The sequence below is a fragment of the Callorhinchus milii genome, unplaced genomic scaffold, assembly GCF_018977255.1.
Source record: "Callorhinchus milii isolate IMCB2004 unplaced genomic scaffold, IMCB_Cmil_1.0 Scaffold2, whole genome shotgun sequence".
Classification (NCBI taxonomy): domain Eukaryota; kingdom Metazoa; phylum Chordata; class Chondrichthyes; order Chimaeriformes; family Callorhinchidae; genus Callorhinchus; species Callorhinchus milii.
The window spans coordinates 61942523-61956278 of record NW_024704743.1 but is presented as its reverse complement, the minus strand read 5'-3'; the positions used below and the strand labels follow the sequence as shown (position 1 = coordinate 61956278).

Sequence of the window (13756 nt, the reverse complement as noted above, 5' to 3'; positions counted from 1 at the left end):
ATATACTCAGCAACATGGCACGGCAGTGCTCAAACACAAGCCTGGAACAGCTGTAATTTTATAGCAGTGTGCTGAAAAAAGTAACATCCTGTGCCCGTTAGCCAGCCAAGTACTCACCCTCTTTTTAAAACCACACCGACAGGAAACAGTTGAATTTCCAGAACATGGTCCACATTCACCTTCGTGGCAAAGATTATTACAAGTATGAATCAAATCTAGATTTGAAGAAAAAAACTACATTAATATTGCACCTGAATGGTCATCTCATACTTTCTGTAAAGAAAAGCATAAAAGTAACTACTGCTGTTGAGTATCAAAAATAAACGATTGCCTTACTTACTGGGCACTGGAATAAGCACGTCATACCAGATCACTTCAAGCAAGTAAAACAAGTCAAGCAGCTAATGATCACAAGAATCACAGGAAATGAAATTCTTCTGTGCAAACAGTGACAAATCAAGTCTACGTTTCCTGCGATTCAGTGCAGCCGGCCATTAAGTGCACTTGTGTCGATAGGTCAGGACGTCAATTCTGGTGATTCAAGGCAATCGGTAATTGCGAGAGTAATGGAGGGTAAGGAAATGGCGTTACAAGTTAGGAGATGATAAATACAACTAGTGCAAATAAATCTAAGTAGCTTTGTTAGGAAACTGAATGGGATTTGGGTGCATGTATGACTTGAGCAATTATACGGTAAGACTTATGCGTGTTTTACTGTACTGGTGATCCACGGTTTTACTGATTTTATTTTAGAAAAACTCTTCTCAAGGTTCATTGGTAAACCTCCCAAAATAGCAAAATCACGACGTCTAAAATAATTTCTAAACATAATCTGTTCCCAATACATTTCTTGCGTGCACTGCTCACAGAAAACCAGAACACTGAATCTCTGGAACTCCTTGCCTCAATTTCTCCATCTTGCCCACTCTTTGCCCGCCTTCAAATCACACCTGATGCCTTTTCTATTCGACTGTGCCTTTGGTCACCTCCTGTCACTGATTAGCATTAAACCACATTGCTGTTGAGCATTCAGAGATTCTACTTGAGTGAAGGGAGCTAAATATACATTCAATGCACTTCAATGTATATTCAATGTATATTCTGTGAAGCTCTTCGAGACGTCTCGAAGACATGATAAGGCACTATATCAAATGCAAGGATTATTATTATGTAACTGCAAGATGTTATTGGTGTCGAACAAACTAAAAATGTCTTCTCCTCACCATCTGAACCACATGGTAGTATCTTGCCACATGTCTTCCCGCAGGAGGGTACTGGATCGGTGCAGCTTTTGCGCTCTGGATAACCAAGCTCTAAAAGTTTGCACAGGGGAGTCTGCTTACAAGGGCAGGTTTGTACCAATTCAGGCAGGCGAGGGCAGGGTTGGCATTGAGATGAATGGCAAAGCTGAAGACAGTTATGGTTGCCACAGTTGAGCATTCTAAAGAAGTGAACAGATTTGAAATATTTAGAAATATTACACAGAACCATACAAATTGACATCACAGAAGACCATTTGGCTAAATTAAGAACATTTTGTCTGTGCTGGCTCTTATGAGAGTAATCGTTTCAGTCCCATTTATCTGTCCTTCTCTCATACTCCTGCAGTTTACACCTTTTTAGATACCTACCTAGTTCCTTTTCGAAACCTAAATTAGATTGTACCTCAACCCACCCCTCCTAACAGGGCATTCCTTACCGTTACCACTCTGTGCCTGAAACGAATTCTCCTAACCTCCCCATTAGCTGATTTGCTAAATCTTAAATTGATGCCCTGTAACAGAATCTGATTCACATTTGGTACTGAAATCACAGATTAGTTTCAAAATAAAACAACTTTTTTTTAATTTGACAAATGTGGAAAGCCACCTCCATGCTGAAGAGCATCCAAACCAAACCGAAAACTCCATGCATCCCATCTACACACGGAAATTCCTGAGAGAAGACTGTTGGAATGAAATGGCACTCTCTCCCTGGAGGGATGCATCCTGCTTACCTAATTCTGGAAAATATTAGGCATAGGTTGGCAAGAGCGAAGGCTTGGGGACCCCAGAGTGTGCGTTGACCAGCTAAAGTTGCATAGCTTGCCATTGATAGCATTGTTAGGCAAGTTTTCCTGCTGCTTGTCCAGCTAGGACCACCCTACCCATTAGGGCTTTGGCTTGCAGGGTCAACAGCAGCTGAGTGGAATAATTTCCTGCTCCCAGTGATTGGTCTGCCTTTCCAGGTCCTGCCAACTAAACTCAGCAACTTGAAGCATAACATACAAACTTTCTACTTCTTAAATTTCTTCTATCAGAAGGAACTTAACTTAAATTTAAACTGATTTTCCGTTCAATAATCAGCATGAGAACTTGGGTGCATGAGCGAGGAACTCCAAGGGATGAATATTTCCTTAGTTTATCTAGCTGGTTGGCAATAAAACAAAAATGCCTTGCACTGCAGGTACTACTTTACAATGGTCTTAACTCATGTGTGTAACAGAATGTGTTGTAAATTGAAAAGCTCAGAAAATGTTTAAGGCACATAGGTGTCATTTTGCCCATTAATATGAAGAATTTCAATAGATATCAAAACTGGTCTGTCATAAAATCAAACCATTTATGTAAAATGTGATGAAAATCACTTACATTGCAAATCACTAATAACAGATTATGTAAGAAGATAACATCACAAACTTTAAAAGGGTACCTGCTGCATGGCTTCTGACAAGAAAAGTAGCCGGTGTTATTATATGCTTCATTATCAGTACCACAGAGCACTTCTCGTGAACTGCTTCGACAATAGCAATCTAAAAGATAATAAATGAAGTTGTAAAAAGCAAAGTCGGTCTTGTGATATATTTGTACAAAACGTGTTTTGTGATAGTCAGGTGCTTTTCTAAATTCCATTAACTGGCTACTTAACAGTAAATATGTACTTGAATTTTTAACAGCGAGGATAAACAATTAAGCGTGCCAGAGAACATCTCATAAATTCTATGGCACTAGTAAACAGAAAGTCACAAAATCTATTTCCAAACATTGGTGATACTTGAGAAGACTGTGCACAGCAAGCAAAAAATATATAAAAAGCCGAACACACAAACATAATTTCAATAACTGTGCTTTTAATTCACAAAATGAGTTTGCTTCCACAAAACTTAAAATATCTTTTCCCTGGTGCCATATATCTGGAACGTTTACTACATTCTGTAAGCTTTGAATTGTTACAAATCAAAATTTATCATATTACCTTTTTAAAATAATTCAAATCTAGTGTCAATGAAAGACATTAATAAATTGCTTAAATTCTAATGAATTCTAATTCCAAGTTCAACATTTACAAAAAAAATAGGTGTAACTTTTAAAAGCTGTACAATCTCACTCTTGACCGTATCAAAACCTGCCACACCTACCCGGTCACCAAGCCCACCTCACCAGACTACACTTTCCAGCAGACCCCATCAAACCGACAGTACAGCACTAATACCCGGGTCCCCAAACAGTCTGTTCCTTTGCTTCTCTGTTCCTTCTCGTGTTTTGAACACCTTCCGAACTATCATTCTTCCAATCTACCTCAAAATCTTCATTGCCCACGACCCCTCCAAATTTTTGGCACATTTCTCTCAGACATTTCCTCTCCTATCTTCCCTTAGCTCCTATTCCAAATGCCTCGTTATTTTTGGCAATTTCAAACTCTACTTCACCCTTGTGCCCTATTTTGATGATCCATCTGCCCATCTCTTCTCCTTCACCTCACCTACCACATCAACTCCCCCATCAACAACCATGGCAATTGCCATTGCAGGTTTTGAAAGTGAGAGGCCATTACCCTCCCACTTTCAAAACCTGCCTCAGACCTATATTTTCAATTGTACTTTTGTCCATCACCCACCCCTCATCAGCTCCTCTGCCAGCTTGGGCTCCCAGTCAACTGTCTGAAATGTCCTCCCAATGTGAAAGGCGCAAAATATACGAAAATTTGTCGTGTTGAAGTCTGATTGTGGATAAGTGTATATGTTTGCTGCTTACCTTGCTGAACCGTAAGCAAACATGGCTGACACTTCCCTGCATGACACACCTGGGCACATGTATGTTTTCCACAGTTCAGGAGATTATCACATACGTTATTGCATTGAATTGCACCAGCCTGACCACAGCGGACTGACTGACTGTTTGTGGGAGAAAATAAATTAAAACCCCTCAGAAATTGTGTAAAATAAAACAAGAAACAAAACATATCAGATTCAGTACAATATTTTTCATGAAATATCCACAGAAATGATTTTACTCATTGATTCCAAAGCCTGAGAGTATCCCTACGAATACGTGTGGGTGTGTGTATAACTTTGTTGAGCTTATACATATATATGTTTTATAAATGCTTAATTTTGAGCAATTCTCATGCTTTTAAAGAAACAACTATTTAAAAGTAGCCAAGATCAACTTTCAGGACTCCAGCATTGAGAGCTATTGGCAGCAAACACGAAAGTCACAACAGCAGAAAACAATGTGCAAATGTCAAATTAAGCAAGCCTCAAAGCTGCAGGATTGATTTACTGGACACGCACACTGCTCCACATTTCCTACCTGGTTCTGCCACATTCACATGCCTTTGTTACAAATGCAGGACATGATGGGCATGGCCCGGGATGGCACAAGCTGGTGGAAAGAGAAGGCAAAACAAAATGCTCAACATTCTTGCATGTTTAAAAATAACATTCATTCTATTTTTTTTAAAAAAATCTTTTTTTATACCCCAAAACATTTGAAATATTCCCAGGTTAATTTGGCATTTTGCTCACAAAATATGCAGTCAAAACCACTTTACAGTATATCCTGTGAAGTGCTTTGAGATGTTGCGACTACATGAAAGAAGCTATGTCAAATGCAACAACAACAACAAGATTCCATTTATAGAGCGCTTTTCACGTCGGGAGGACGTCCCAAGGCGCTGGACAGTTGGGTCAGGACCCGAGCAGGTGGGAAATGGTGAGGGGAGGGAAGGGCGGGAGCGAGGAGGGGGTAGAGAGCTGAAGGCACAGTCAAAGAGAAAGGCAAGAATTATTATTGTTTAATACAGTTGACATTGTGTCTGCTTTTGCTTGTGGAACTACATTTTAGAAAATCCCCACTCAAACTATAAAAAGCTCAGATGGAGCTTAACCTTAATTCACTTAAAACAGGATCTCTATACGGAATGGACTTCCGCAGTGAGATTCAACTTTTTTCCCCCAGATACATTTACCATAGAATATTGTTTATCCCAACTATCTGTATTTAGGTTTATTTGCATAAGGCTCAGAGACAAAAAATTACATGGGTTGTGAAAATCCAACAACGTTTGTACACGTTTCTTGGGACACTCTGACCTCGGTTGCATCACAATAAGACCATAGGATGTAGGAGCAGGACATTCGGCCCCTCGAGCCTGCCCCGCCATTTAATAAGGTCATGGCTGATCTTCTAACCTAATTTCATTGACCCACCCTATCCCCATATCCCTTAATCTTTCTATCCTTTAGAATATACTAATACGCGCATCTTCACATATACACATCAACTATATTTACACACTGGTAGCAAAGTTGAGACTATATTTTTACAATATGCAGTTTAGGGATAGTTAGAAATACTGCAGAGAGAGAAAGGTACATAGAAAGACAGAAAAGCTAAGAGTGAAAGACAAAGAGAGAAAAGGCAGAATGAAAGAAGAAGTCTGAGAAAGTGGTACAATGAAACTGGCAGAGAGCGAGAAAGAGAGAGAGGGGATCTGGCAACAAAATCGCTTGTAATAGAATTATTTTTTTTAAATTAGAGCTGTAAACTAATTTGTATTTTGCAGATTCCGTGAAAAAATTGTGGCCGCACTTTTCTATTGGCCCAGGTAATAACCCGCTGCTTTAATGGGGACAAAACTTCCAAAAGCAATTTGACCTGCAGTGAAGCAACATTGCATAACACAATTTTCCATCATAAAATGGTATATACCAAGATATGGTGGACACATTCTCACACTTGGTTTGTGCTTACATATTACATGGATGAGGGCAGTCGTTGCCAGATCTTTTCTTTCCACAAAGTTCTCCACAGCTGTGAGGGATTTCATTCCTGTTCCACTCTGGATTGTTGACCTTGCCTTACAAATACATACAACAAAATGTTATTACATACATTTTCTTTTAATTTGCAATTATGGTCCTCTATAATTAATGGTCTGTTTAGCTCTTGGCAGCTATGGTAAGAAGAGTGCTATTGAAGTGGGGCAGAGAACTTACTGCCACACACTGTCCTGAAATGCTGGTTCCAGACCTGATGCTGCAACACATTCTATCCAATAATATCATACGTATCATGATTTATTCTGAAGTCGGCAGGAAATTCTGTCAGTTAGTCGAGGCTGAGAACAGCATTACATTATCAGGCAATTTCACACTTGTGCCATTCTCTGATCTCCACCACCTTCATTTTCACATCAGGCCCAATTCCCTGTGGGTTCTCGAAACAAATGCCCATGCAATTAAAGTGAGATGTCAGTTGTACGGACAACAATTTGCATTTGAACAGCGTCCCTCACTCGAGGCAACGTCTCGGAGCACACAGTGGCACTTTAACAGACTGATGCCAAGCCGTGGGGAAGGAGGAGTTAACAGTAAGCACAGTCAAAGAGGAAAGGCTACAGTCGGGATCTAAAATAGGGGAAGGAGGGATTGGGGGTCAGAATTCCAAAACTTCCAAAGTGTAGTGGATGAAAGCGTGGCTGGCGACGGTGGAGTGGGGAGAAAGCAAGTCAGAAAGCTAGGGAGGTGCCAGAGCATGAATGGATTTGTAGCCTCATAAATGCTGACACAGAAGCAGGTCAATATAACTGATAGAAACGATAACTACGCACATACAGGCCAACCTGGTATCTGTAAATACCTGAAATATAACTCGTACCATGATTCAAGAATCATCTTATTGCAAAATCCCTGGGATCTTTCACCTAAAAGTAGTCATCAATGTTCGATTTCCCATTATATAGAAAACACGCAACTAGGCATTCATTTTGTTTGAAGACTTTCCTTTTCAAAGCATTTTGCACCATAAGAGAATATACTTTAAAAAGCTAATTATTGCTAAAATCAACATCACATTGAATTTCTGTACTTACCACAGAAACACACGTAAGAATTGGGGACCCGCACAGATACATTCTGACAAGCAGGACACCTCCAACCACCATGCCCATCTAGCGAGTAGAAAAAGATAAAGACCAATCATCCAGTTGTCCTGCACATACAAACTTTACCAAGATATATTAACTTGCAAAGAGGAACAATTATTCTTCACTCTGTTCTTGTTTTTCACCACCCAACAAATTAAACAATAATTCCATTATTAAAGATGCTCTGAAAACATTTACTGACCATCCACTCTAATACTTTTAACTTTGGAAATGAAACATAAATCATAAAGTTAACACTCTGGATGATACCAGGTTAAAATCCTCAACTACTAGACAAACTGTTTAGTAGATATCATAGCACAACAAAAATGTGTAGTCAGATACTATTCATTTCTCTAGATGTGGATTCCTCTGAGCTGCTTCATTTCCTTCACTGTTTGCAGGATTTCTACAACACATCTCTCTACATTGTTAATATTGCATAAAATTACAATGAACGATTAAATTCTCCTGATACCTAAACTGTGTGGTAGTGTGGTTATTAACCCAATAGCCTAGGAATGTCACGCCTGCATTCAATTTTTGGGCTGTATTACTTAATTTCAGAAAGAGTAGGATTGGATCACATTGCTCACAGTAGCTCGCACAAGGGATGGAAAAAAATGGTCAATGCTCTTGTTCCCTATTGAGCGACTTTTTAAATGCATGTGAACGTCAGATGAGGACACAATCAAACTCATAATAGTAAAGCATTCCAGTCACTCAGGATTCACTCGTGAAGAATGGCTACTTGAGTGAGTTCTGCAGAACAGCCAAAGCCTGTGGAACCGTACATACCACAGTGAGAGTTAATCTTTTAAACAAAGAAAATGGAGGAGAAAATATTGGATTCTTGAAGTATAGAAATTAAAACATTGTGCCATAATGACAGGGCATCACAGTACTTAAAAGTTAAACCTCTTATCTTGGCACATGTAAATAGTTATCATAGTGTAATTGCAGTACTAGTTGAGAATCTTGCTATTAACTGTAACTTACAAAGGAAGAGGAAGGCAGCAGACTCAAATATTGGACTAACCTTCAGCCTGAGAAGCAGGTGATCTTGCCCATTTCTTAACACAATTCAAGTGAAATACATGATAGCAGCTTTGGCAGCTCCATACTGGTGCCATCAGACGAACCACCTCACAGCAAACCATACATTCATACTTCTCAGCTGTAAGATGCTCAATCAATAATCCTAATAAGGAGGGAATATCAGTTACATAATTAGAACTGCAAACAATAAAACTGCACTCAAGCCTGCAGACAAAACTAGGCAATGGTCAGTATGAAGGACGCTGGAACATATAAGTGTTTCAAAAATGATACAATAATGAAAACAACATTTGAAAGTTTAAATTTCACCTGCATTACATGATTGAAGCCACCTGTCTGCTAAAATGTAAAGGCATCGGGGATAAAACTGATACTTTCATTTAATATATACATTGGAAACTGCTTAAACCGGACGGATTCTAGATTAACTGTCATATTTAAAATAGCTGAGATTACAAATGAATTGGGGCTGGGTGTTCTGACCGATTTTAACATCTACCTGAACAAGCAGAGGTTTAACATCTCAGATGAAGGATTGCATCTCCATCAATAAAGCACATTTCCCCCCATGACTACTCCCATAAAGCACTGCAGTATTGGCCTAAACTATTTAAGTTCAAAGTCCCAATGTGGGCTTGAACCCACCATCTTTACATTCAGAGAAAAGAGTGCTAGAAGCAGAGCCAGACTGATTCCAGAGAGGCATTAAACTGCACAATTGTTTTTTTTAAAAATGGTATTTCAAACTCTTGGCTATAGATTTCATTATTCTTTAGCTGACTGGGTGTAGGTGACAGGGAGATTTTCAGCTCTGTATTTAATGCAGCTAATATTTTCATTTACATCAGTCAAAACACACTGAGAACATCTCTGTATGCGGATTTCCTGCTCTACACATTTTTTAACAAAGGCTTTTGCTATACTATACATTACGTTTATCAATACATCAAAAGACACTGTAGACACTAGGGATTCAAAAAAATATTTCAGGAGTTACTGAGCTTCAACCATTAGTGCAAAAAACATGGGGAAAGAGGGGTGCACTTGAGGTTAAATGCAGAAAAACATAGCTGTTCTAACGCTATGCCATAAAATCCACTAAAAAACATTGTATTCCTCAAAGTTAAGAGTCCTGGTTCAATCATCCATATTCCAGGTCACTTTTGCTTCGACTGAATTTCTTATCAATAAACAGATATATTTTTCTTAGATGCTAGAACTTTCAGGGCATACATTGCCTGGTGGGAGAGAAGGTTTTATACACTTGCATTATTATCTTACATTAAATGAATGGCTTAAATAAATACATTCTATAAGGACGGGTAATTGGGCAACGCTTCAAAATGGCTTTTATAGTGCACTGGTGGAAATCTGGTACTTTTCAACAATGCAGAGTTGCATATAATTAGTTTTAATGCAAATTATTATACCTGAGCATTGATTCCTTTAATTCCATTATGAAACTAACCTGTGTGAGTCTCCTTGCTCTTATGCACTTCCATCTGTTTTTTCCAAAATGGCTTTCTGTCTGAATCAAACAATTTATTTTGCACATCTTGTGGTCGTTTTATTCTTCTCCTTTCTTTTTCCATGTCATTCACCTTCCAAGATTGTGTTCTGTGGCTCAGCTGTATATTTTCCCTTAACCTTGAATTCTCTCTCTCATCCTTGGTATCTCGTTCAGAGGGGTAAATGGAGGAGTTTGATCCTGCTCTCATATTCTCACTTTTGTACACTTTGTCATCCGAATACTCTCTACCCCAGGTGGATCCTCTTGGACTAATTTTACTTTTGTAAAAAGACCTTCGTTGCAAATCTTCGCTATATTTTGTATTGTTTTTCTCTGCTCCAGCTATTTCAACAGGTGCTTCCGCTATACAATGTGGACTGACATTTTCCGACCTTTCATTGGTTTTCCTTCCAAAAGTTCTATTGTATTTTTCAAAAACTGGCCTTCCTCGCTCGTTCATCCCTTGACTGGGTTTGTGAACGTAGAGATTGTTCTTTTTTGGTTTTGCTCCTCCTTGGTTGTCAAGTGCTCGCCAGTTTTCCTGCTCTGAACCATGACTTTTCCTATGTTCCACGAATTCTGCATCCAACTCCATTAAATCCTTCTCAGGCACATTTTTTGCTGAATCTTTTTCCATGGAATCTAGTTGTACAATACTTTCAGCAGTTTCCTGTTGAGACAATTCTGCGGTCCACCCTTCTCCAGGATAGATCTTCTCATTTCTCATGCGGTGCCGGCGCTGGTTTTGGAAACTATGAATACCTGCTTTGTTTCGGTTGGTCCCATGCCCTTCATTGGCTGCCCTGGGAAAAGGAGCTGGGCTCTCCTCATAACGACTTCTTGGGTGCTGGTAATTTTCCCTCTTGTGTGGCAAATCACGGCAATAGTTGCGATAGGGTGGTGGTCTTGACGATGGTAGAGGAGAGGTTTTGTTTCTGGTAAAATCCCCTGGCTTCTTATTTTTCTGGGGTGCTTGATTGTCACGTGTTTCGCGAGGAATGAAATCTGCAGCATCTGGATTAAGTTCCAGTCCACCTGTAGATTTAAAACAAGTTTTCTTTTAAATACAGTAACAGAATCAAGTAGATTACTGGAACAAAGGAATGTAAAACACTGAAAAAGGTAATTTGGGATTTTTTTTAACCTAATTTACTCCTAAATTTGTTTAACCTATTTGTCTCCATTGTCTTCCTGGATAGTCTATTTCATATATTACACTCCTGTAAACAAATCTAAAGTGGATATCTTTACAAGTTCAAATTACCTTCCTGTACAAATTCAGTATCCCTTTAGCTACATATTCAAGATCTGAACTTATCAGACAGCTCCAAGGATTTTTTTTATGATTTATTAGGTTCAAATACCATGGAATGCAATGGAAAACCTTAAGTGGTCCACCGATAACATCTGAAATTTCTTCTTACCATTATATTAATTACCAAGAAACACAAAGGACAGCAAGTTGTTGCTGCTGTGGTTAACAAATCTTTTCCAAGATTACTTGGAAAGACAACAGCATTCATTGTGATACTCTAACTCCAGAATTGATTCACAATTCACAGTTAATACATGGGATAAAACCTTCTGACTATGTCAAAGTAAAAGAGCAAATTTCAAACAGTTCTGAAGCAAGGATCATCAGAATTCTGAGGTGACATTACAGAATAAAACACCTCCAAAACCTATGCTGTGGAATTAAATTACAATAGTTTTAAGACGATGGACATCTTATTCCACATAGTTCTTGCAATGGCTTTCTGGGGAAAATGTGCACTTCATAACAGAGAAATAGAAGCATTACATATATAAAACTATCAGTAGTTAGGTCTGGGGACTTAAGCATGGTAATGGTTTCCCTGCATGTCAGATACCTGACTAGTGCCTTTCACTATACAAATGTAATTTTGTACTGTATTGTAACCCCCCCAAAAAAAACGCTTTTTCTTGTATTATAACCCACCCAAAAATAATGCCTTTTTGTTTAACTTCCTCTTAATAAATGACTCGAAATCAGAATAAAGGTATTTTATTGGAGGAAGACGGGGACGGGGGGGGGACCTGCATATTTTGCACACAGCACTGAAATCAAAAGATTTACCAGAACCCAAATCGTTTTCAATCAGTGCAGCGCTATGGTATTCTAATACAGTAATATTACATCCTGATGAAACGCCATCTCTTTCTGGCAAATAAATGATTTGGCAAATAAAACTATATGCGCAATCGAATCTCAGAACTAAACGTCGGGTTAACTTAGCGCCGAGACAAGCACAACAGGACAGGGCAGAGCCACAGCTGTCTTTAGTCTAAATTATTTGCAGTTTTTTTTTTTCGCGATGACTGCGAGACGTCTGAAGAAAATCTTCCAACGGCGACTCCGGCGACACTGCGCGCAACTGGAAACACACACACACAAAAAAAAAAGCACATTGCTGCTGAAACTACATGCGGGAAAGTAAGACCCTCCTCCTCAAATCTCTTCAGGGTCTTTGCAGTCTGTATATACCAAAGCTGTTTTGTCACAAATAACAGCCAACAGCAAACTGTACTAAACTCAGGCAGAGGTGCCCACATGTTGGGTCGTGCGCCACAACACCGCCCTCTCAATATTGTTTCTCTCTCCAAAGACAAGTGATACACAGCAGAGAAGACGCTCATCGTTAACTAATTAATGAAGTCATCGAGAAAGAAACTACGCGTCGAGGACCACATCGGCGGAGCAGCTTTTTTTCCCAACACTCCCCCCCCCCACACTCCCCCAACAGCCCCCAATCTTTTTGCCTCCAAAAACCAGGCGGTGAGAGGCAGAGAGTGAGTGCCGGAGATCCGGGACCTGGAGCGGCGGGAAGTGCTGTGAACATACAAGTGGCCGAGGCCGAGGCCTCTCTCAGTGGGAATGACGGCCGCACCTGGACCCGGAGCCGCCGCCGCCCCTCCAGATGCTCACACACTGCGACTGAGAGCAGCTGCAGCAGCGCTCCCTGACCCGCACTGACCCGCACTGACCAGTCCAGTCCAGTCCTGACCTGATGACTGACTGACTGACTGACCACTGTGTGTGTGTGTGTGACACGGCGGCCGCTGCGCTCCTGGCGCTGTTGGTCACGTGAGCCGCCCCGCGCCGCCCCTCCCCCTCAGTGCCGGCGCTCCGGGCCTCGGGCCTCGCTCTCAGGTGAGGCCCTGTGGCCGCCAGAGCCGCTCGCACCCCCGCCTCTCCCTCTCCCGCCAACACTCGGGGATACAGATTCACTGCGCTCCCCGCCGCCCACCTACCTGCCGGGGCTGTCGCCATTGCCGGCCGCCCCCGGGCCCCCCGCCGGCCGCTGCCGCTGCCCGAGCCCCGCACCGTGGCGGCCCCGCGCCCGCGCAGGAGTCCCGAAACTCCCCGCTACCGCGCACGCGCGGCTCACACAGCGCAGACCGCCGGCCACTGGGGGGCGCTGTGACCGGGAGAGGCCGCTGACGACACCAGGGGAGGGGAGGGGGGGGGTTGCGTGCAGCGCCCCCTGGTGGATGAGATTTTTATAACGCTGAAGGGATCCCAATGGGGGAAGATACAGGGAAATCATTATAATAATAATAATAATAATCCTTGTATTTGATATAGCGCTTTTCACGTCGGGAGGACGTCCCAAAGCGCTTCACAGAACACACTGTAAAGTGAATTGACTGTATATTTGTGGGCGAACGCGGCAGCCAATTGCGCACAGCAATGCCCACAAACAGTCGTAGGTTGAATATGACCAATTTATCATTGTTTTGGGTTTTTGGAGGGATTATTATTAGGCTCTGTGTGGAGTAAGGAAACTTGCCCAAGGTTTCGCCCTCTGCCTGGAATTGAACTCAGGTCTCTCGCTTGCAAAGCGAGTGCTCTAACCACTGAGCTACAGGACTCCATTCCCTCTGGTGGGGCATCAGCTCATCATTGGATCTATATATATATATATTTGTTGGGTCAGTGGATCAGAGGCAAAAGGTGGGCAATTGGAGTGGAGGTAC

The 13756-nt window shown here is 41.1% G+C and overlaps 1 protein-coding gene across 1 annotated transcript in view; it reads right to left on the bottom strand.

Moving 5' to 3' along the window:
• The window catches only part of LOC103186344 (transcriptional repressor NF-X1), a 28101-nt gene extending 15020 nt beyond the window's left edge, over positions 1-13081 (bottom strand). Inside the window, exons 1-10 of the mRNA XM_007905309.2 lie at positions 13031-13081; positions 9716-10792; positions 8228-8389; positions 7135-7212; positions 6015-6120; positions 4572-4643; positions 4014-4153; positions 2692-2791; positions 1224-1441; positions 118-215 (exon numbers count right to left, since the gene is read on the bottom strand). Coding sequence (XP_007903500.1) covers positions 118-215; positions 1224-1441; positions 2692-2791; positions 4014-4153; positions 4572-4643; positions 6015-6120; positions 7135-7212; positions 8228-8389; positions 9716-10792; positions 13031-13049 — 2070 coding nt within the window. The 5' untranslated portion in view covers positions 13050-13081. The remainder of the gene's footprint in view (positions 1-117; positions 216-1223; positions 1442-2691; positions 2792-4013; positions 4154-4571; positions 4644-6014; positions 6121-7134; positions 7213-8227; positions 8390-9715; positions 10793-13030) is intronic.
• Between the last annotated feature and the right edge of the window lie 675 nt (positions 13082-13756).